Genomic DNA, 25,990 nt, shown 5'->3' with positions numbered 1-25,990 from the left:
AATCTCTCGGGATGTAAGTGCCAGCAATTTGTCATATGTAAACTTAGTATCTTTTAAATCTCTGTGATATGAAAACGTTCATATAGTTCTCAGAGATGGTTATAATAGGAGGCTGCTTTACTTTGAACTGAATGCAGCCCTATTCTCATCACTGGCCCTATACACACTGTGAGAGAATCACATGTCTTGAGGGTGTTAAACTGTCAGTGATGTTGCTTGATAAGCTGCAGCAGGTCCTGCCCTCATTTTGAAGCTCATTTATATAGATACAAGCTGATGCTACCATCTCATTTATTGTTTGGCACGTTGGTGGGACCATGAGTAGCAACAAACATCTGTACTGGCTTCTCTTGTCAAAGCAAATCCTTTTCTTCACAGTTTTTACAGCAGTGTCACTTTATCTTTATCTGAAGATCTATTATAAATTATTCAAAATACTTACTCATGTATCCAAAGCAACCATTTTATGGATTGGGGCTGCCATTGGGGGATGCCATAGCCTTGAATTGAGGCATCTCTTCTTCTACGCTTAAAACTAAACTGGACTCTTTATGTATCTTTCTTCCATCTCCTTGATGGAAGAAAGATACATAAACAAAAGTCAATTATTTGAATTTCTTTCTTAGACAGGAACCAAGTTACTCCATTATACATAAACAAATCTTCAAAATATAGAATTAGTAGCATTTGCTGTGTCATCATTGCTGCATGTGAAAATGCTATTTAACTTTGTAGAGAAACGTGTGCATCTGGTCAGGAGTGAATATGTAAAGTTATTATTTTTGAGAAAACGATGAAGACTAGAAATAATTTGACTTGTTTTAAATTATGTTCAGCAGCGATATATCTGTATTTATTTGACTTTAAAATAAAAAAGCAGTGATTTATATATTTTAATATGTTCACGTTCATATTAATTTTTTTTCTCCTTATTAGAAATAGTCAAGGTAATCACATGGTGGCAGGAGTCAGCATCGGTGACCTAAACACAATTTCCACACTTTATTATTTTCATGTCAATCAAATCTTGTTTGGTAAGGCAGAGTCAGTGTTGCAGAAATCTGCACAAGGTTTTATAATATATCCATGATTCCCAACCTTAAAATAGAACTAGTGTTCCTTCAAAATTTAATATCATGGCTGTCTTTTAAAGACTAAAGACTAAAGTAGTGAAAGATTAAAGGTGTTTACAAACCAAAAAAGCCCTGTGACATTCTTAGGAAATGTATTTCAGCACAGTAAAATGAGCTAAATGTTTTCTCTCAAGAAAGAGACATTTGAACTGTTGTTAAACCAACCAGAAATTCAACCTCTTCTCTGAAGCTCACAGGCATGTACAATGGCCCATTTGAGGCTGCAAATGATATTTTTTCAGCTGATAAATAATTCATTGCTTTTTAGATATAAAAAGACACATTGGTAGTAACAGTTTAATCATTTTAGTGTGTGAGAAATAAAAAACAATAGCATTAATTGGATTACTTTTCACTAAGAGTTAAATGGTTCTCCGAAACATTGTTTTAACATTTGAGTATTTCAAGATTTTATGAAAAAAAAAACACTCTCATAAGGTTTAACCAGCAAAGAAACACAGGAATTTGAGTTTTAGGTTGTTTGAAAGCAAAGAGTGAAGTTCAAACTGACTTTGAATGCTGGTTTCTGACAGTTGTATCACTGCATTGCATTATGACACTTCCAACTATCACGCATGGATTGTGTTGAGTTAAATATGCAAAATCATGGATGGCAGCTTAAAAACTACAATCCACTGATGAGCACAGCACGTATTTCACTTTCTCAAGATGTTGCACATGCATAATGATCCCTCTCAAATTAATCTGATTAAAACAGATTAATGCAAAAATGTCACTACACTTGTTCTCAGTAAACATTCTCTGCAATGTGGAACTCTAAATTGACAAAAAAGAATGGTTTGCAAATCAAAATTATTACAATGTGCGCTGTATGCATTAACTAGGAAAATAAATTAATTTTATTGCATTTCATCTTGGTCTGGTTTGTGATTTGACAGCAGGGTTGCAGAACTCAATTAGCACAGCTGCAATCAACACACTTTCACCTAATCTAGAAAATCTCTCCTAACAGGGGAAGTTTACATGGTCAGAACATGAAATATTGTGAGGAAAAACTAGTTGAGGCTTGACTTTCTGATATATATGTCATTTTTGTCTGCCAGAGGGTGTTTTTCTTATTCAGGAAGATTTTAAATCTTAATGTATCACAGTATATAAATGTGCTAGCTGCGACCACTCTCTGATAAAAGGAAATGTTCAGTCACAGTGGGTGTAGACATTCAGAAGCAGTTGCTCAAATAAAAATGCAGATTCTTGCAGTTTACCGTTTCTGGCCTGAAACTATTAAGACATTCAGAGGGAAATGCAAAACAGCTGAAAATTACAACACTCCTGTGCCTTACAGGAATGTTAATTATCATTTCCACAGTACAATATGAGAACATAGTACGCTGTGCTTTATGAAGGTGTTCATGCTCCCCAAAAGTTTTCAGATTTTTTCATATTGCAATCACAAAATGGAATGTGTTCTGATTGGACTTATACAACAAAAACTCAAAGATTAATAGGCTCCTTCCAGCAGAAGAATGTTTATAAACACATAGTGAAAACTCAGAACTGAAATGTAGATCAAAGCATATTTATGTGTTACAGCGGCCCAGTCAGTCTTGACCGAAACTGAATTGAGAAGGACTCTTATACTTCTGCTCACAGATGCTTCATCCAATCAAACCAGGCCAGATTCCAGAAGTGCAGATAATTTATGTCAAAGGTTGTGGTTATAACAAGATAAATCTGCAAATTTCAATCCTTCTCCAAGGTACCAGAGGAGAAAATTTTTACTTTCAGCCAAATTCCTGCAGGCTTCTTATGCATGAAGTGTTTAGTTGTCTGCCAGCTTGGTGAGTAGCCAGACCTTAAATCTATCTGCAATCTCTTTTTGCTCTCCGGGATTGGCTTGCCAACTATCCAGGTGTGGTATTTTCAATCTGAAAATTTACAGAAGTTCTGTCTTTTTAGAAAATGTTCACAATTCCCAATGTTGATCACCCCTTCAGCATCATAAAGAGAGTGAAAGTGGTTCAAGTTCTGCATGGTTTGAGAAGGTTCAGCACCACCGAGCACGGATGGCATTTAGGAATGGAAGGGCAGTGCCCTGATTCTGTGGCTTTGGAGTGATGATCGTATCACCCAGCGAGAGAAAAAAAGAGACAGCCTTTTTATGGCTGCACTGAAAGCCAATTTGTGTTTTCCTGTTTTTGTTTCAAAAACTAAACAAAAAGCCTGATTGCTCTTTGTATATTCTCTCTTTCAAATAGAAAGCATATAGGTTGGAAATTACTGCAGTAAATAACATTGCTTGTTACTGATTATATTTCAAGGGCGACTGATGTACTCAACAACCAAAGGAGGTGGTACATGGCTATAGAAATAAAATTGAAGATATAAGCAAATTGACTTTTACAGATGCATCATTCAGTACATCTCATCCAATATTTAAGCTGTTTGTTTCACTTTGCTTCTCTCTCAGTTATAAATGTGAACTTAAAGAATCCTGGTTATATTTTTATTCCTTAATGTTTTGTTCTGCTCTAAGTGCGACTTAGCGTAATTTTGGGTGTTTGGTTCAGCAGATTAACAGAACTGCACATACAAGCAAATCACTGGACATTGATCCATGATAAATCCAACAAAGCAGGTCCAGTTAAATGTCCCCCCACCCCTTTTCTTTACGTTGTATTCCATGTTAAACAGATTGTGTTTTCCACATTGCTGACACCAAAAGAGTCTGTGATGCTTCTGTTTTCTCAGGATTTAATGGTACAGTGACTCCTGCTCTGTCTGTACCTTGTGTGCTGCCCTGTGAACTGTGGAATGTCTCGTTGACCCTGAAACAGTTCAGTGAAATAAAGGCCCTCATTGTTCTCTGCCACATTCACGGTGGCTCGTTTAATGAAAGTCTGAGGAGTGTTTGGACGAACCTGACTGGACTTTACCCAAAGCTAAATTAAAACCTCAGTTTTCACAAGCCAAAATGTACCAGAGTCTATCATTACTGGTCAATCATTGATACAAGTATGTGGTGTTTAAAGATCTGTAAATAGTCCTCAAACTACTCTTTCATAAATACTTTTTTCATAATCTAAATAATTGAAGAGCTCTATTCAAGCTTTGCTTTGTTTTTCAGTTGTCGCAGTTGCGTGCTTCAGATCATTAACTAAATTTTAATGTCAAACAAGTTTAACTAGAAAAAAAAACATCTGCAAAATTATTCTTTGTTACTAATTAATCACTTCTTATGTTCAATCACTAACTGCGCTTAACCATTTCACTGGCCACACCTTAGCCTACCAACTGCATGATTTGTAGAATTAAAAATGCCCTCAACATACTTCAGGAACCACAGGAGATAGCTTAAAAGAGCTCAAAATTCAACACCATGCCATCCATTTTAAGAAATGTAAATGTAATTCAAAAGTACCAGCCTTTATCCACAAATTAAATTGAAAAAAAATGAACAATACAAAAAAACATAGCACTATTGGAAACCTTTAGGATGAGCGACTGGCCACTCAAAATTAAATCAAGATCTGCTAGCAAATCTTGGAAGTTCCCGTAGTTTTCTTTGGGAACATTCAAACTGCCAACATCATTTCCCTCAGTATAATTCAACTCTAAAAATCAAGGTACCAACCAAAAATGGCATCTCTGAGACACTTCCAAGGCTTAAACCACTGCTCAACAGAAAGCACACACAGACCTGTCACATTTACAAAAAAAAGTTACCCTGATATTCCCATGGACTTTTTAGAACATATATGCAGTGGACTAAAGAGAATGAAGTGAAATGTTTTGGAAGGCACGCAAGCTCTTAATTCTGACAAAAACCCAGCATGGCATTTTAGAAAAAGAACATTCATATCAATAATGGTGGTGTTAGAATGATGGTTTAGGCTGCTTTGCTTCCCAAATAACCATAACCTGACCATTGAAACCTGAACATTGAAAAATAAATGACGGTTTTGGAGTTGACAAGTCAAAGTCATTGATCCAGCTGCTATGAAATTATCTTAAGCATGCTTATTTATGCTGAAAGGCCCTCTAATGTGACTGAAATGGGCCAAATTTCTTTCACAGTGGTAGGAAAGACTTATTGACAGCTATCGAAGTTTTTTCCTGCCAAATGTAGTAGCGACTACTTCTACATTTGGCAAATCCAGTTTTTTTGGCTACGTTTGTTTGGAAAGTTGTTTGGTTTGTTTTTGATGATGTGAAACAAATACTAATATGACAAAAATAACGATACTGCATGTACAAAAGAAACCTTTTCGTACCTAGAAAAGAAATTGTTATATTTAATTACGTTCTTGATTTTTGTTTTAAAAAGCCAATAGGAGGAGTTAGTCATACATTTACTTTTTAATTAGCTCTCCCGGGGTCATCTTAGAAACAGAAAAGATCCACAAAATTTCCTCCAAGTTCAGGCAGTTTTCACTTCCACTTAATTGTGTTCACTTTGCCACCAGTTCTTACTGTGATACACCACTGCTTCCTTCTTCTGCGGAAAAAGGAACTGAGCATTTGTACAAACACGACATCGATTGACCAAGTCCAGTTTGGAACTATCCACCTTGAAACACAATGCAGGCATTGATTTTCCTTCCAAGAGCAAAGTTTATACATTGGATTTACGGACCTAACGGGTTCTGTTCCAAACTTCCCAAGAAATTGATGAAGAGTTTGGGCAAACATCAAAAACATTTTGCGATTCACAGATTTACTGCCAGAATCAGCTTTTAACGAAGCCAACCGAAATGTTCCAGATGCCTGGTCAGATTACATAGAGGCAAACCTAAAAAATAACTTTTACGGAGCTCATATAAAAATCCACAGTAATTCCTTTCCTTGGAGCTGATCTTGATGTCTTAATGCTTTTGTCTTGTAATGTGTCACTTCAGTTAGAAGAGGTCACATGTTTAATGGAAGACAGGTTTGAAACCTGTTTGTTGACGACGAAGGTAGGATTAAAATGTAGTTATATTTATAATCCCAATAAACATGCTCCACGGTATGCCATTTATTCTCACTTTAAAAACCCCATTAGCTCGCTAAAAAATAGCTAAATATCACTACCTACAGCCATAGCTTTGTATTCACTGTAAAAACTATGTAATGGATGTGGGAAAAGTTTGTAAATGTTTCTTTTTGCTTTTGGGATTAAATTGTCACAAAGACACAAAGTTGTCAGTTTCTTGTAGTTTTTTTTTTCTTTTTTCGCACAGCACTCTCATTATTTGCACAAGTGGCAAAGTTGTGCACAAAATCCATCAAATAAGTTTTTTCCACCTATGGATGCAAAGAGCAGTCCCAGATATTTTAAACCTTAATTGTTGCTCTGAATGCAGATTTGAGAAACTTGAGTATCTAATTTGTTCTAGTCATTTGCTGTTAGGATAACACAGAATTAAAAGACCTGAATGAAATGTTCCCTTGTCTTTTCCATTTTAATGAATGGCTAGAAGAAACACTCCTCTTGTCACACCTTATTTGTACCCCAGATAAGGAAGTAATTTAATCTCTTCAAAAGATATCTCATTTAAATGCTGTTTTCTCTCATCTATCCCATATTGAAGACAGTTTTGTTATATGAATGGCATGTTTTCTTGTCTTTCTCATTTTGAAGAGCAGCTTAGAGAAGTTGCCCTCTGTCACATACTCAAGAAAACATAAATTCATAGAAGACAAATGGGACTACCCTGACACTGGTAAACTTAAAGTTGGCAAAAAATTGAAAGAAAAATGTTTTGTGAATTTTTTTTTAAAATAAAATTAAGATTTTTCTTAACTCCTTTTAATATGAGATTATTGTACTAACACGGCTTTGCTGCTTCAACCTGGGAAGTCTCTTTTTAAATTATACAATTGGCTACTAATTTTGCCTCAGAATAATAGCAGGCACCACTTCCACACTAAAATGTTAAAACAGATGGCTTCATTGCACTGGCTTGCAAAGCATTATAAAAGATTGCAGTCAATATGTTAGCAAGTTGTTTTTACGGAGGCTGGGTATTGTGTCGCCCTTCCGTTAAAGACTCAAATATAAATAACACTTATTGTTTCACCAAGTATGCACTTTTATCGAGATTATTTTTGGTGACTCTAACTCTTGGTGTGAAAACGTATTCATGCTTTGACTTTTTGCACCTCATTACATTTTATCACAGACAATGTGACTGTACTTACAACAAACAGAGAAAATCTCCCTGGGATCCATAGACCAACTACCATCTCTGTATCACCAGCTTCTTCACAACTTTACTCAACACCTTACAGTTTGATAAAACATGAAGGGCAATTATGTCACATCTGCCATCACCTTGTTCTACAATTTCACCTGCAGAAGGTTAGTTTACATTTCATAGGATGACAACTTCTCAGCTTGTTGCAGGTGACAGTTGTGCAGCAGAAACAATTTAGTCTGGGGAATGGGTTGTTAGTTTCTCCTACATTTACTGTGGGAGAAGTAATTATTAAACACATCAGCATCTTTTTTTTATTAAATAGATTATTAATTTGATTATTAACACTATATTCATATAAGTGACAAACCTAAATAATGTACACATGTCAGAACTTGCAGGAAAGTACTTAAAATAAAAAGTTAATAACTTAGGCTACGTGTAATAAATATGAATAAAATTAGGAATAAACATTAAACAGAGATGATGACCGAAACAAATAGCTTATTATTGGGATTTCTTAATTTAATGGAAATCACTCCTGATTTTTATCAGTGTAAATGAATGTTGACTGAAGGTGTTTGTCATGAAAGGTTTTTTTCACAACTATAGGAAGAGCAAAATGTTCCCTCAAGGTCTTTGGAACTTTATTCCTGCAAAAAAGAAGAAAAAAAAGACATTGGTTGCAGACATATTTCAAAATGTTTGAATGTCCCACTGAGCACCATTAGGGCCACATAAATTCCCCATAAATCAGACATGACTCTCCTCGCAACATTCCTGATGGAGTAATAATAAAGAACAATCAGAACAGTTGTTTGAAAACCCACTAAGGGTGTGTTTTTGAAAGCCCTGGAAAATAAGGAAAGAATCACCCCAAAAACTTTCTGTGAAGTTTGTGTCACGGTTTTTCAGCATCCACTACTGATGGACTTTATTTGACTGGATGGTGAAATGTACTTGGACACTCTTGATAAGATATCTCAGCTGAACAATAATCCCAAAGGCACAGTTAGGAAAACTCTTGGTTTTAGAGAGAGAGAGAGAAAAAAAAAAAACTCCTCGGATGGTGCAATCGCACGACTTTACTTCAACCGAAAATCTATGGAATAAACTGAAGATTGGATCAATTTCACCTGCAGAAGGTTAGTTTACATTTCGGAGGATGACAACTTCTGAGCTTGTTGAGATAAAGGAGGCAACCAGGGCTTTCAAGGTTCAAAGACTGTTTGAGTTAAAAAATGCTTCAGAATCACTCATTGGATCACACTTTAGAAGGGCATGAAATAGTTTCCCCAGAAAGGAGACATTTTGGTTATATCATTGCCGACAAAGGTAAAGTTTTAATACAATTTAATAAGTGTACTTAATATTTACTACCAGGTCAATTTTACTTTGTTTTACAAAAATTACAGTAAATTATATTAATTTGTCTTGCATTCTTAGCATGTGCTGAATACCAACACAGGGATATTTAACACTTATTGTCCTGGTTTCACACTCACCATAAATCACAAGCAAAGGTGGCAGAATTTATTTTTCATGAAGCTCAAGAAGAAATTATTTTGTTTTTGCTTAACTCCCTTAGGTCTTGTGGTTTTGCTGCCTTCTTTAATGAGTTGGGCTAATTCATTTAGTTTGTTCCGGCTCTTACTATGGTTATAACTTTGCCTGTTGCTGGTATTTTCATTTGTCGCTCCTGGCTTTTACCAGCTGTTTTACAGCACTAACATAGAAGCTCTGACACCTTGCTCCCACAGCCTTTTTCATGTGAAGAAATGATTTCAATATGTTCTCATTTTCACTCAGAAGGCGTTCCAGCAGCACCTATTAACATTTCTTTAGCAACACTTGAAGAAAAAACAGCTGGTGAATTTCACACTTAATAAATTGAAAGAACTGCAAATTTAATTCAGTTCCATTTCAGCTGTGGAGGTTCTGCCTGATCATTCAGACATGACAGTTAAACCAGGATGAGGATTTAATGTAGTAAAAAAATAATTACTTCTAACAATGGGTGAAACATTAAATTGATATTTATCAACGAGGGATCTCATTAAGTGAAACTGAAGCTACTTCTTTCATAAGACTATTGAAAACAACTAGAAAAAAGTACAGAATGGAGGCTGATTTTTGCTGCCCAGTTTGCTAAACATGTGATGCATGCTGTTTAGAAGTTTTAGAAGCATCTATTGTTCACAGTGTTGGAGTTTTGTCACCTCGAAGCTCTTCATCCCTTTATTCTCATCTGGCCTCCTTCTGCTAGACCACCAGACTGAGCAGCAAATCAATACTTGGCCAAAAGCCTATGTATCTTACACATGTTTTCACCGAGATGACTGCATCCTGCAAACGAGGCAATATATTTGAAACTGAGTCTCTCCTATAAATCACTTTTAAAATGCTTTTTTAATATATTTTTCTTAAGGCGTTACAGTTCTGTCAGTTTTGTTGTCAAATACAATTACTAAATCTTCCTTCTTTGCAGATTTGAACTTGCAAGAGCAGAACAAATAAACATTTTTTCTGTTGATGTTGTGCACTAAAGCCACTAAAGTTTGCTTTAGTGTTGTCTTTCTATAAAGCAAAGCTTTGGTAAAACTGTTTACAGAGACAGAAAAACTTATTGGAAACTTTGGCAAAGATGTGTAAAAATCTTTTAAAATTAATCCAACATTTTTTGAAGCATCTTGACAATACATAATTTTAGAAATATCAATTCTTTAATATCAATATATTGATTTAATAGGTAAATATGTGAATTAATGGTAGTTATTTTAAGAAAATAACTACTGACATAGGTTCCATCCTATAAAATAAATTCACAAAAAATATATAATATTCTATTTAATGTTATGTCTGGGAATTTTTGATTCGATAATTACACTTCCTGTTATTCGGGGTGATGTACGTCTGGCACATTTGCACAGCAAAATGCACATTACCCAAAAGGCAACTGACATTAATCACAGAATTGAAGCCCGTGAGAAAAACAGCATGACTGATTTTATTTTATTTTATTTAATAAAATAATCCAACTGCATTTGATATAATCACCTCAAAGCCACTGTCCTTTTATGACGGCTCCAAATCAGACCAGTAGCATTCCTAAAATAGTTTTCTAAATTCGAGCTCTCTTTAAGCATTTCGATGTGGTGTGGCCTTGGTGGCATTCTAATCTTCCCCTGCTAAATTAACCTCAGTTACACTTTTGATATTTAGGCTTTGGACAAAGAGAAGCAGCGAAAACGTGGCACATTGACATCTCTCCCCACCTCCCTCTATCTAGTGATGAAATTGCTTAGTGCTACTGCATCCTTTCAAGCGTCACACGGAGCTGGCTCATATGGATTTAATCCTGTTGTGAGGGGTTGTTGCTGAGGGCAGTGGGCACAGTTCCAGCCTGAAAGTAATCCATTGAGTCTTGCATAAAGTCGGCTGCTTTCATGTATAAATATGTATGTCAAAAGTGTAGCGATTACTATCTCAAATTCAAATCTTTCCATACCAATTACTGTTGAACCCACATATCATGCGCTGGTTTCTAATAATTATTTTGAAATGAGATATTTATGTCCAAGAAATCCCAAGTCAAAATATATTTGGAAACAAATCCTATTGGAAGACATTTTTATAAACTTTATTGAATCCTAGATTAGAGTGCTTTGTGTATAACAGTTTCAGTGTTTTAATATTAGAAATCTACATGTGAAGCAGGATAATGCACTGTTCAATTAAACTAAAAGCATTAGAGACAAGATGAAGGAAATAATATAATGGCAGGCTAGCATTGCTGTTGACACACCAAATAACATTTCTACATGATTGGAGGATTAATATATCTAGATTAGATGACCATCTGATCTCCTCTACATTTGCACTGTTGCAGAGTGTTACTTTGCCTTGATTTTACCTTCCATAAGTATCGCCTCATTTACTAATGGCTCACACGGGATGGGAGTGGCTGCACGGAGACATCTACTCAAATTTCTAAAAAGCAGCTGATTATAAATATAGGAGAAAAATGAGTCAAATTTAAAGAGAAAATCATATTATGGGTATTTTACTTGTACATTATAAACCCTCACAAGTTAAACCAAATGTGTGATCGTGTAGTGATTAAATTGTGGATATTATCTAAGAATGTAATCTTGAATAGTGGGAGCTGAGAGTGGAGTGTCAATCCAAGTGTGAAATCTCATGGTTTATAGATTTGTTTTGCAGTTATCACTCTTTCTGTGGCGTTGGGAAATGTTGGGAATCTTATCTGGGTAATTCTCCCCATTAGAAACACTTTACATTGATTATTATTTGATACATAATAAATAAAAACAAAATACACTAGCGCAGTTGCTAAAATCTTTTCATCTGATGTTTACAATGCATATTCTTCTGCAGTGATTTCTCTTTTGTTTATGTGAAACATATATAAATATTTATTAAGTCTTATGCTGATTTCTGTCCTCTACACATGGTTAATGATTTCCCTCATATAAAACATACATTTGATATGTATAACGTAGACATAAGAAGCCCTTGATTTTACTCTTTGAAACTGTTAGGGTAAAAATGACCACTTCCTGGGCGAGATGCGGCTCATTCCAGGCTTGAGGTAACTTAAAGGGGAGGAGCATCATGCAAAGTGAATTTTATTGAGCTTTATATCATGTTGGAGTGTTGCTTTGATTCTTTCATGCATATCTCCCTTGGCAGCCATTTGGGGATGCCTTAGCATCGCACTGAAGCTTCAGACCCCAGCTGAGTTTCTGCCCCACAGAGCAACCCTTTGCACATTCCTCCTTCACTCAGCTCCACCTGACTAGTGGCAGCGGCAATTAGCAAAGACCTGGTGCAACTGTGCGTCTGCTGAGTTCCTAAGAATGGGTGTAAAGTGAATCAATGGACGCCATGGAGAATCATTGTGATTATGTGTTGAAGGGAGGGGGTGCCAGAAAGGGTGAGACGAGCCCATTTGCCAAAGCAACAAATATGACTATGATGCAGTCAGACTTCTTTTAAAATATTTTTCATACATACAGCACTTTCATTACAACTGAAGGAAACAGTTTCTTGATGGTGATATAAAGTGGCACTATATGCCAGGGTAACATGTTATACTCTTTCTTTGACACAACAGAATTGCATTAGAGGTTTGAACAAGCAAACAGGGTTAAGTTTTCGACCTAGAAATTGGGCTAAGTGTCAAGTTGTTAAATATAATGTTCATGTTTGGGTTAAGATCAATTATTTATGTCCAGCCATCAATGTTTTACACATGGTTTGTCTTTGTCACAATCAGGCAATCCTAAATGATAAAAAAAAAATCAATACTTTACTTTTGCTGTATTGATCATTCAAACAAAACAGGAAAACAATCTTATGTCTAATAACACAGTATAAAAAAGGCCAGTCTTTCATCACAAAAGAGTTTGTGATGAATTTCTTGTCAAAGTCTGAATGCTGAGCATAGCTAGTTCTGGGTTATATTGTCTTGAGTGAAGAAAAACCTTTTCTACTCTCAATAAACTCTTTAATTCTAAAAACTGACGAACATTATTTATAGAATATTTTCACTGTCCTACCATCTATATCCCATCTTGTTGAAGAGTTTCAGTGAAGTCTGGCAAACTGGGTCTTAATTTTTGATTCTGTTTGATTGTAACACAACATACTTTTCATGTTTATGATATTATGAAGAATTTGAGAGAATTTTTTTTTTTTTTCAACAGAGCTCACTTAGTCGCAAACTACTGAAACTTAAACTTAAATTGTTTTAGGCAACATTTCACCAACAAATTTTAATCCATGTTACTTTCTATTATAGTGTAAATTACTTTCTACCTTCCAATACAAGATGTCCAATCTCAAGATACTGGACAGGGTTAAACTTTAAAATAGTTCCTCTGGATCACCTCAGACAGAGCCGCACATATCCATCTACATCAACAAAATGTTCAAGTTCCAGCTTGCTAAACAACACCAGGAGAGCTGTGGTGAGCCCTCCACATGCAGACTTGTTACAGCACATCCCCCATCTGCCTGCCGCCAGTTCATAGTTTGTTCTTGACATTTCTGAGGTGCTCCTAGTGGTCTGGCAGTTACTGTTTGACCAGCCTGCTCACCTTTACGACAAACACACAAATCGAACGTTCGCCGCTTGTTTGACGTGTCAGAACAGAATCGGTAAGAAGGTGATCTGCACTTGGATTGTGATACAGAGCAATTTGCATAATCTGAGAAAAAAATAATTAATGAAGTGCAAAATATGGAACATTCAATTTGCGGTGCTCCAGCAAAGCTAGACATACATTTACAAGCATAGTGGGATCTTACAACAGTCCATAAAATTATATATGCTGTTGCAAAAGTTTTCACACCTTATGAAAGTTTTGCTGTTACAACTATAACTTCAATGTGTTAATTAACATTTTTGCAATAGACAAACACAATGGAGCTACAATTCAACCTAAGCAAAACTAATATTTGTAGATGGGCTACAATAATGTAAATATAAATAAATATAAAGATGTAAAACAGCATTCATAATATTTGTCTAAAAAAATTAGTGTTCTGCTGCCTCTTAAAAGCAAATTAACATAATCAAGACACTGCAAAGATGAAGGCAATTCATTCATCTCCTCTGGTCTTAAAATGTGTGCCAGGAACCATTAACAACCTTTAATGGTTGACTTTTAATGACAAACTGTAGTCGGGGGTTTGACCGTGCAGGGCTCTAAAATGACAGAGGAAGATTTTAAAATGAATTCCAGTAGCCAATGTATGGAGATTAAAACACTAGTAACATGCGGCCTCTTTTGTGCATTGTATGAAGACCTGAATTTACTGGATGTGATCAGCTTTTTTCTGATTCAAGCAAGTAAAAAGGGTGTTAAAATATAAAGACAAGATGAAATAAGAGCATGAAAAATCATGTTTGTTTCAGCTTTTCATGCCAGAGTTTAAAGCTTAGAAATACTTTTAAAAAAGTTTTGGTTTAAGCCGTGAGAACAGCATATTAATAATGAGAGAATCAAAATTAATACCAAGGTTTCTGAGGTTTGGTTCAACAGAAGAGACCAATACTTGGTAAACAGTCTAATTCAGCCACCTATAAATGTGGCTAAATTAAAACAATTAAAAACTCCTCCACATATTTGTAAAAGACTCATTGCCAGTTATCACATATGCTTGATTTAGCTGTTACCACCAATTGTTGCTACATTTATTTAAGCTGTTAATATATGACATTTTTGTCTGATACTAGATACGGTTCATCATCCAAAACATTGAAGTGTGACAAAAAATCTACAACAGAAGACGCATGTAAGGGAAGAATTATACTTTGCATTGTTGTTTGCGGTTGCAACTTGACAAATGTGACAAAATTCAGAGTTTTGTTCAAAGCACTGTAAAAGGAGCAGCAATTTAAGTTTGCTTGAGAGATTTTGATCCCATTCTTGAAGCCATCGACTGCATCGACTGGGGTCTGTGCATTTAGATTAACGGCTCAAAACAAAAACTCTATTTACACAATGGTTGTGTAGGTAGTTTACAGCTCAGGAGCTGATAGCCCATCTGAACTGACAGCACTAAATTAGTGCTAGTATCATGGATGTGTTAGACCTGAGACCATAGTTTATCACACATACTCACCACACAGAACCACACCTTAAATCACCTTAAGAACCACGTCATTTGTGACAGACTCTGCCGTTGAGCGGCTCCACAAGTCTGATGTCATGCGATCCTGGCGGATGAAAACCCATTCATAGGAAATTCAGAAGCACCTTAATGGCACCTTTTTGAACCGCTCACCCGCGAGGATTGAGCATGAACTGTAATTGGCACAATATATCTCGCCGTATCGCTTTCTGTCTGGGATAAAAAGGGAGAGGGCCACAGGAGAGACCTTTCTCTCTAGTCGTGACACTCCAGAGGTCGCCAACATGCGGAGGCGAGCACTGCCTCAAAAATTAAAATGCATCACAGGCTGCGCTTGTAAAGCTGCCTCATCTGCACAACTGTGCCATATTTCAGTGAGGTTTGACAATCCTGGTGCTTCAGAGCTCATGTAAAGATGGTACTTTTTTCATACTTACTAAGGCCATTGTTGAGTGCTTTTTCCCCCTCTTATCTCTGCTGTACTCATTTTGGTCCCTCACAGTAATACATTGTGTATTGTCACTGACTAAAGAGATACTAATGAATCTGACTGCTTACCCTTCGTATGTATTTGAACCTAATGCATCCTCCCAGCGCTTTTGATTTGAGATGGAGGATTCTCATTCTCAATTTCCTCTGTGACAAAACTGAATGACTTCTAAATTGGGTTTTGTGGTATATCTTTCCTAATGTTGTTTTTTGAATCAGTCACAAGGTTGCAATGACTCGGATCCCATCTTTCAGTCAAGACGACACACTCTCAGTGTTTTCTTTGATTTTTCTGTTTCAGATTCAGAATGCAGATGATGTCCTGATTACTCCCTTGGAAAAATTTCGGAAGGAGCAAATTGGCGCAGCGAAGGTAAGAGACCCCCGACGTGCGCAATTAGCGATGAAGCAGCGCCAGAGATTTCATGCGACCTGACACCCTCGCCCTTTCCCTTCACCCCCCTTCGTCTCTCCCGCCGTCTGTAAATCATTAATTAAAACCAAAGCGTGACACTGCCAAGAAAAGGGGCCTTTTCCTAATTAATCTGACTAGTGCGGGTTACAGACAAAGACGTCAGTTTGTTATTTTGACACTAGAAGGCATTAACACCTGCTAGTTTTTCAAAGTTAGCTTTTTAATGTTTATTAAATTAATCGTGGCATATTGACCCAAGCAATTATTTTTGTTTTTTGGGTGACAAAGTCGCTGAGCTGCAGTTCTCTTTGCCAGAAGTTTTTTTATTTGTATGTATATAGTAATCTGTTTTACATTTTCATTCTTTTAGCTGTCTTTCCTGCTGTGTACTTCAGCTTTAACATTTTCGGACAGGTCACTAGGTAAAGAGATTCAACATTTTAGCATGACAGAGTAATAAGTGGAATTCTGTGCGTATTTGTTGAGGGAAAATAATCCAAGTACGTGCAGTAATGTCACATTTATTTTTAATAGAGATGTACATTTTACGGTGTATTTACTGAGAGGAGATCTTGGCGCAGCGCCACAAATATTTCTGGAGGGACTTAATGTACCTTCTGGCCTTGGAACACCTTGGGATCCTGTAGCAGAGGCTATGAAATGTCCTAAAGGAATTTTCTGTTTCACTGCAGCCCATTCTGTAGTTGAATGGATAACCTTCTTACTAATTGGGGTTAGCAGTTGAATCGTTATGGCAGAGGTTATGATTTATATATACTGTAACAGGATTCTACACAACTTTAACTAGTTTTACAAATCTAATATCTTGCATAAGTTTTGCATGTGTCTTCACAAATTCAACACTTAAAATATTGATGGATGGTCTGAAAGCTTACTTGGCATCTGTTCTTTTGTTTCTGGAGTTTGTAATCGCAGAATTAGCCAGAAAAATATACATGACTCCAGGTTATCAGGTTTTATTCAATCTAGCATTTTGCAGCATCATGTATGTAAGATTCCACGTTTTATAAAGTTTTATATTTTACTTGGCTAATTTAAAAATGCATTTAGTCCAGTTCATGCCATGCAATTCGAAGCAACACAACTGATGTTTCACAGATTGTGACGTCAGTAAATCTTTTTTAATTGATAAAATAAATAAATACACTTCCCATGTCTCATTTTCTTAAAATAAAACTGGGCCATGTGAAGACCTTCAAATGTCATCTCTGCAGAATTTTCTTCCTCCTTCAATACACCTGCAGGAAGGACGCATTTAATGCATTTATCCACCTTTTTAATTGGATTGCTGTAATCCTGTTACATGTAGTGCAGTCTTCTCTAACATATTGGATCTGTATGATTGATATCAGTTGGACTTGTGCACCGTGTTGCTTGAAGGCATCCTGAACTCACAGTGGACTTGTTTCTAAGGATGCCGTTGACTCTAAAGAACAGTGTGGGTTTCTTGCTACAAGCCACGCTTTCATTTCTGGCCAACTCAAAGGCATGATATGAAAGCGCAGCGGCTTGACTGTGGTCAGTCCCTCAGTGAGTTCACACATGAGCACGATGGAAGAACTCGAGCTTTCATTCTGCTCTCCAACTACTCCACCACTACCTCAATACTGTACTATGGATCATTTGCACATCTTAACATAGCTATTATCTTTTTGAGGGACTTCTCAGGCTCAAAGTCAGACCGTCTCCCTCTCCCTTCCTCAATGTCTCTCATTTTGATTTATTTTACATCCCTTGACAGCCACTGGTCTGCAGATATAGCCATCCTGCTGTACTTCATTGGTCTCTTCACAGGCCAACCTGCAGCATAATGACACCATTTCTCTTCCCTGTACCGAGGTGTGAGCATCATCGCTCTCTCTGCCCGGTCAGACTGAATAACCAATGCTGCTTCATGCCTTTCCCAAAATGAAACTACACATTTTGCTGCCATTTGTGTCTCTTTCTCTCCTACATCAACATGCTCAGTGTTATTGCTCTCACTGTCTCTGTTTATAAAATGGTTTCTTAAAAGCCACAACCCCCCTCATTACTCCCACTACCTCTTATTTCCTCCGACCACTTCCTCCTAATGGCTCTGTCCTCCTGCAGTCTTTCCTCTGCTAAACATTAGCCCAACTAGAGTGAGATGAAACGCACACATCACGGGCTGCTGAGTAACTTTTCACGGTTCCGAGAATCTGGAGAGATCCTCAGGCCATCTGACCCTTCCAGTTATTGCACTTGATGAAGTCTGAGAACATCAGTTGAACAGTCTGGGAACATTTGCCATATTTGGGCATCCTGTGTGTAATCCCTCTGAGGTTGTATACCAGCGTATTAACTTCCTAGGCACAACACTTCCACAGCTGTGATGTACCAGCAGATTGACTGCAGCTCTGTGAGACATATTAGGGACAGCCTGCTCTCCACAAGGCAGCACCAAATGTTTTGGACTTAAGCCCCTCAAACTTAGCAGTCTGCGGCCAACAAACACGGAGAGAAAATATCTGAGAAGGCAAAAATGTGTTGGCATATGTGCTGGTAGCCAAAGTGAGATGTAGGTCTGAAATCAATGTAACACTTCTTTTTCTCAGTTTCAGATATGTTTTTCTGAGATCTGAAACGTCTTCCTGAGCTTACTACAAAAGTTTCAGAATTACAACATGGAATGAAAGGTTGTTCCTGTTTTCAGTTTACAGATCCTCCATGCTGAAGCTACAACTTATAAAAGCATCAACTCACTCTGACAAATGTGGAAAATAATATGCAACTTTTCATTTGAGTCAATTTGTCTATGCATGGAAAATTATACAATAAATATGAATAGCAAAATGACAAAATATGTTTAGTTTCTTTTTCACACGATGCAAAGTCCATTTGTGTTGTCTACTTTTCAAAATGGAAAAGACAAGAAAGCATGCTAAAATAACACAATGTGTTGAGATCTTATGGTAGGAAATGACCAGGAGCAAAACAATAGTTACTTATTTAATCTCCTTATTATCATAGTCAAGCCAGTAATTGAAGAGTTTGAAACTTGAACTTAATAGGCCAAATGCATTTTGCATTTTAGATGCACAGAGACAATTTTTCCAGATTTCTGGAACTCTGTTTTTAGTCCTGAATTGCAAATACTAATGCTGAATGGGTACAATTTCTTTCTTTAAGTATTGTATTGAGAGATAAGAACTCTAAATATTAAATATTCTAAATATTTTTTTCAACTTTCTCTTCCAAGTAAGCTTTTTTTTTTTTTACACACATTCATATCAGGAGGAGAAACTATTTCATGATTGAGAGAAAACCTCATATAACAGGTTTCATTGTAGTTTTTTAAAAAAGAGGACACATCTTGACAAAGACATTTTCAACTCTTTGACTGCATTCTCCATGCGTAGTCATGGAACATGAATAACTTACCTTCACTCTAGGATTTCCAAGATGTCATAATATTTGCAAAATCATGAAAGACATAGTTTTAAAGCTCAAGAGAATAAAACAGAACGATTTTGCTGTATTCTGATGAACCTTCCTTGTCTCTGTTCATTTTTAAAAAATGTATTTAATCATAACTATTTATTATTGAACCTAAAATATGATGCATAGTAAAACTAAATTATACATAAGTCCCGCTAATTAGAGTATTCACATATTGAATGATATTTCATAGCTCCATACCAAGCAAAAGTTAAACACAATTAAAATTGTTTGTAACCACACTTTACAAGATGATTATTGTAGGATGTGTGGTTGTCAGGCAATGTGATTCCAATTACATAAAATAATAGCAACCATAAATAAATTCAATATAAAACTGAATGTATGTTGAGTCAAGATACATTAAATGTTATTTTCTAATATACAGTATGGAAAAATATATATAGAGTCTGTTTGGAATAGGACATTTGTGTAATATTGCCATATTTCAGATGTGTTGATATAAATAAACCTCTCTTTATTATGTTCTCTTATGACTTTCCAGGAATGTCCAACATAGGTTTAGTGTAGTTTATATACATACCAGGGAAGATGCATGAAAGCAATATTCTCAGTAGAGAAAATATGAATTGTCCCAGATTTAGCTTCTAACTAATTTTCATCTTCATTCCCCCTGATACTGAGGTACAATAAAAAAAAGTTTTCTTGGATTTCTGTTTACCAAACTGAAAATATCATCTGCACAATGACTTCTCAGCATAACTTTGACTTGCAATATTTCCTCCCAGTGTTTTCATTCCACCTTTGACCTGGAAGTGACTCTTGATAAAGAACAGAATGCTGTTGTTTCCTGTTAGTTCCCCTTGGTTATGAAGTTTTCCTCAAAGCCTCTGGATTTTAATAAAGCCAAATTGATGTGAAAACACTCCTAATAACAGAAAAACAAACTCACGGCTTGACAGCAGGCAAAGTTCACCTTATTGTGTTGTCTTTAACCTTCAGAGTCGGACTGAGCCACCACAATTCAACTTGAGGACACTGAAATGAAGAGAGACCATTTTTAATATCCTATTGAAAAATTGTATGACTGACCTAGTGTTAGATATGAAAGCAAGTTGGTTGTTCATGTCAGTTTTTCTGATTCTGGGGTTTTGTATTTTTTCCTACATGTTATCTCAAGGTTATGTATCAAGAGGAATATTCAGCCTGATCCTGTATATTAAAGATTCTCTACATGAGAAAGTGTAAACCTACAGACTAGGAGAGCTTGTCAAAAGGCTTTTTCAGATGCCATAAGACTAAAAAGGCTTATGAAGATTGATGTACGTGGTAACAAACAAGCAAATACAATAAGGAACAAATTGTATGCTCTGTTTTGCATTTGAGTGTTATTAAAGTTCGACTTGTTGCAAAAGCTTTTAGTGACAACTGATAAATGTTAAATTTTACCCAGAAGGTTTGCAGCTTGCCTCCTTCTAACTGTGGCCTATTTAGAAGCCTGGATGTTTGTTTTTGAAGTCTTCCAAAGCAGATGTTGGTAATTATTTCTTGCTAATTGCCCAGCCTCTTGCTGCCTGTTACATCTCTTCAGGAATTAGTCTTTTTTTTTTGTAAAAAGGAAAGTTTTTTTTCTTAGCTTTGGCGCAAGGTGGCAGAATTCAACTGAAGGTTTGTGTTCTGTCTGTCTCCCTTGTTCATCTAAGACCAGCTCATTTGTGCAGCTATTGCAGTTTAATCGCCACTTCTGGACCCATGCTCCAATTAGCCGTCTCTAATGAGCTCATAGAGATAGGTTATGGTTCTTCCTTTCATGTCACTGCTTAGAGAATTCATTCAGAATGAGAATGTGGTGAAATTTGCTCCAAATGACGCCTGACTGCTCATTGGTGTTTGCATTCGATGTTGACAAACAAATTAGAAATTATTGTATGAAAATGTGAACTCCAGTACCTTTCAAATGTATTCATACCTCTTGAACTTTTACATTTTCATGTTACATTCTGAATCTTCAGTGTAGATTATAGATCAACAAAACATAATCCATATTTGTGAAGTAGCAAAAATAGTAGCATGCATATTGATGCAGTTCCCTTTCCTGCAATATCCCTAAAAATCTCATTCTGCTGTTCTCTAAAGTCCTGAGAGGTTCATTAGTTCACATCAGTGAACTCACAGAGCAATAACTAAAGTCAGATTGGATGATGAGCATCAGTACACTTACATTTTCTAAGAGTGGTGCAGATCCTCGATTGAAACTTAGTCTGGAATTTTACTGGGTTGTGCTAACACAAGATGCGAGTGCATTAAAACCATTCCACTTATGAAACAACTCTCTACAATTTCCTTCTTTTACCTGAGCAATCGTGACAAAATTAGAAATATCCTCATACTGAAAAACTGGTCCATGCATTTGTTACATCAAGAGTGGACTATTTTAATTCAGGAAGTCCAGAAAGTACTGCTAAAAGCCTTCACTGCCAGAGAAGTTCTGATGGAAATTAAAAAAGTGAGATCATGTGTCTCCTATTTTATCTTCCCCTCATTGGCACTCTCTTAGATCCACAATAGGATTTGAAATTCTCCTTCTTGCATATGAAGCCCTTACTAATCAAGTTCCATTATACATCAGACATCTGATTGTTCCATTTGTTCCTAACGCAGCACTTCACTCTCAGACTGCGGCTTTACTGGTGGTACCTAGAATCCTGCATCTGTCTCAAGTCTTTTGCAGCCTCTAAAAGGTTGTATTCCAAGATTACCCTGTATTTATCTCACCCATCTTCCCATCTAATGAGCTTCCTCATCCCTAAATAGGGTCCACCTATATGGACAGTATCAATCCATCTCTTCCGTTAAGGCCTTAGAGGTTTGTTAGAGAACAGCAGGGGAAAAAAACTGTTGAAAGATTAGATATAAAGTTGTGGAGAAGTTTAAAGTAGTTACTTTACAAAACAAAATTACATTCTTTGAACATCTATCAGGGCACTGCTTATCTAGTTTATCTGAAAATAGAAAGAGTGCAATTTTACCAAGACATGACAGTCAATCTAACCAGACAGTTAATTTTGAAAATGAGACATAAACTGTAGTTTGTTTAAATGTCGGAGCAAACATGAGGACGGAGATACTCTGGTCAGATAAGATCAAAGTCAAACTTTTTGACATTCATGCAAACATTATGTGTGTAAAAGTTAATCAAGCTGAAATAACACTCCTTACAATAAAACATGGTTTTGACAGTACAATTATTAAAATATAGATTAATTGTACGTAAGACCTGGAGGAAAACCTGGTGGAAAATACAAAAGACTGGATAAAGGAGCAAGATCCGACTTCCAGCAAGAGAACATGTCAAACTGGTCATAGAGTGGTTTAAGTGCGTCATGTGTGAGAATGTCCCAGTCAAAGACTAAGCCAAAATCCGATGGTGAATATCAGAAAATAATTTCATACTGTTTCAACTGGTTTTCCTCAGATTGAGGTATTTTGTAGAAATGGGGGAAATGTTAGTTGTCTGGATGTTCAAAGCTCAAAGTTACCTCTAAAATCCAAGTACTGACTTAGCAGTGCTAAATGCTAATGCACATCACACTTCAAATTTGATTCTTCATTCGTCTATCTATTTTCTGTGCACCCTTGACCCCGGGGGAGTTGGCAGGGGTGCGGCTGCCTATCCCCAGCGAACGTTTCGGGTGAGAGGCGGGGTACACCCTGGACAGGTCGCCAGTTTGTTGCAGGGCAATCTTTTCTTCATCTGTTTCTTTATTTTTCTTGCAGCATTATCCTTCTACTTCGCATTGTGTTAATGTGTCTTTTAAAATTCCAAGATAATTCGAAAGAGGTTGTTTTAACGTGATCAATTCTGACAAGGTGAACAAGTTTACAACCTTTTGTAGGATATCTGGTACTATGCATACACATTCAGTCTCCTTTACATCTAATGTCAGTTGCCATAGTGAAAGGACAGCCCTAAAGCTTGTTAGGTCACTGTCAAAACTTGCAAAGAGCAACCGGTGTCCAAACTCCCTCCCTATAGTCTTTCTATCATCTTCTAGTTTCTTGACTTGGAAGAAACTGACAAATAATGACAAGAAGAAATTTTCTCTGCACTTCATATTTTTCTCTCTAATGGTCCTGATTTGAGAAATTAGCTGACATACTCATGCCGTTGCTGTCAGATCACCCCTGGCAGCAACATGAGGCCTCACCAGTTAGAAATCCCACTACAAAGCTATCTGCATCTGAACATTTTCCTGTTACATGTGATTTATTCATGAGTGAGCACAAAGCAATCAGATGAGAAAATCTCCCGAGTGATAGGTTCATGTGCGTTTTGTGCACCGCCAGAGTGTTGCCAAGTGCTTTGACGTTGTTCATTCCATTGAGCTAAATGAGCACTCTCAAACACTGGCATTAGTTAGTGTCAAAAACCACTTCCTAATGTTCGCTTCAAGGTCTGTATCTTCTCACAGAGAAGCCCACTGTCTCTCCATATTTACCTTCAGACTTTCCTTTGAGCTGCTTCTCCTTTTGCAATGTTCTCTCAGTCTTGTTTGCGTATATTCTGTGCTGCCTGCTCAAACATACAGTAAATGGAGATGGGAAGGTACCATCAACACACGGACAAGCAACCAAACAGCCCCCGTGTTCTCCGAGGCTATCATTACAGGCATACCGGTTTCTACATGTCCTAGGATCAAAACAAAACATTTTAACACTTCAGATGATTCAATCAGGCTGAATCTACCTCGCATGTTTGCTGCAGCTCTGGCTCGCTGCCTGCTGTCTGCGTGTGTGAAGGAGTTGCTCCAAACATAGTGTTTTCTGGGTATGCTCACACTCCTCATCAGTTCTAGGACATTCTTCCTATGACTGTGGGACTCAGTTAAAGGTCTTAATTTATTGTGGTCCCTGGTTTGTGCGCCTGTGTGTGTTTATGTTGAACTATCCAAATTACCTCTTCTTACCAAGTGTCACAATGCTAAAGAAGACAGTAAACGTCCCTGTTCCCAAATAGAAGAGTCCTGGTCAGAAGTTTCCATCCGCTTGCTAAGGACATAAATGTCACGTTTATTTTGGGCTTTCAATGATGCATTTGAACCATTCTGGATCCTAGTTGATATCTCTATACAACATTTAGCTTGTATGGTTCTTACTGCACAACCGAAGAGACTCCTCTACAGAGGTTGCTCCACACAAGGCCATTGCTATCAGCAATTTACTAACTTCCTTTGTCCTATGATTTTTGTGACACTACTGTTGGCTCCCTTTGCTCAACAACTTTGAAATTGAGCCATAGACACTGGTATCCATTATGACTTCCATATACATTGCACTGCTGTGTGACATCCATGTTCTTCTATGCATGCGGGTTGTTTTGGGGTCATAAACCACTCACACATGGGGAGCAACAGACAGGTGATATTTCCAAACCATTGTTGGTAGGAGTGGTACAGCTTAATCAAAGTAATGGTTTTAACCCAAGCACCGAGCATTCAAACAAAACTTGCAGATTTTTGCTTTGATTGAGGCACTCAGAAAACTTAATACAAGATAAAACTACAGATAAAAATCAAAACATGCTTCACAGGCACAGCAGTGTTTTCAGAGCACCCAGCTGTGTCCATATTTCAGCCAACTGTTACCACTGGATGAAAGAAAACTCTTCAGGAAACACCCAGAAATGACAAAGACTCTTGCATTATGCTGGAAGACACAGGAACGTCGATGTCATTGATGAAGATTCATCTTTTTGATATCTTTTTGATGTTTGGATGTCTGAGATATTGGTTCATGTAAAAAGCGTTTGGAATTTGAAGAACTAGATCAGATTTTATAAACCACACCTTATGTTCAGCAGCCTGATGGTTGAAACTTTGAATTAGGTTCCTGTTGGAACCAGATAGGCATCAATTATGGGTTTATGTTATGAAATATCTTAATCCATTTGAAAAACAATTAAATCGATTAAATAAAAAAATCCACTGGGATGGCTAATGGCATTATCCAAGTGCATTTTTTTAAATCATTACAGTTCACGTGGCATTAATGTCAATTCTTAGTGTATGTTCACTGTTTACCAAAACCATTCACACACTTTTAAGCATCTATATATTTTTGCTCTTTACCTAAATCATTTTCTTTGCCTCAGAAATAAAGGCACACTTTGAATTGATTTTCTCCACATTGTTGGAAAGATTATTTCTTGGTCCGACATGCAGGACAGATGGAAATAAGATGCTGCTACATGAAATTATCTATTGATTTCCCCTTACCACAAATAAAAATAAAAAAGCTCAACTCACCTCAGAAATTTTCTAAATATCTTGGCCAAAGCAATGTGAGCCTCATCCACTGACTGTTTAGAAAAACTCACAGATAAAACTACTTGCACTAAACCACCACAGAAATATTTAATAAAAAATTAGTTAAAAGATCAATACATTTTGTGAATCCAGCCCAAAAAATGATCAGAAATATATTTTTGATGATGCTATTGGTATTATATTCACAACCAATTTAAATCCATGGCTTAAAAAAAGAAAAACCACAAATTATTCCATAAACTAAGAGATTTTCAATGAAGTGAAATACCACAAGGAATTTTTATTTAAACGCATTAAGTAATTTGTACAAAAGCATTATTTTGGTAATGGCGACTTTAAAATGTGCCTATATGTAGAAACTAGTCTAATGCATTGCTCAGGTGT

At 36.6% G+C, this 25,990-nt stretch overlaps 1 protein-coding gene across 2 annotated transcripts in view; it reads left to right on the top strand.

Moving 5' to 3' along the window:
- Positions 1-25,990, top strand: part of LOC129358834 (rho GTPase-activating protein 42) — an 89,854-nt gene that overhangs the window by 36,203 nt on the left and 27,661 nt on the right. For both annotated transcript variants that reach the window (XM_055028027.1, XM_055028026.1), the window contains exon 4: positions 15,726-15,797. In XM_055028027.1, the coding sequence (XP_054884002.1) occupies positions 15,726-15,797 (72 nt within the window). The remainder of the gene's footprint in view (positions 1-15,725; positions 15,798-25,990) is intronic.

The sequence above is a fragment of the Poeciliopsis prolifica genome, unplaced genomic scaffold, assembly GCF_027474105.1.
Source record: "Poeciliopsis prolifica strain line A6 unplaced genomic scaffold, Auburn_PproV2 SCAFFOLD004, whole genome shotgun sequence".
Classification (NCBI taxonomy): Eukaryota; Metazoa; Chordata; class Actinopteri; order Cyprinodontiformes; family Poeciliidae; genus Poeciliopsis; species Poeciliopsis prolifica.
Note: the sequence above shows the minus strand (reverse complement) of the source record. Positions and strands in the feature narration are given on the sequence as shown.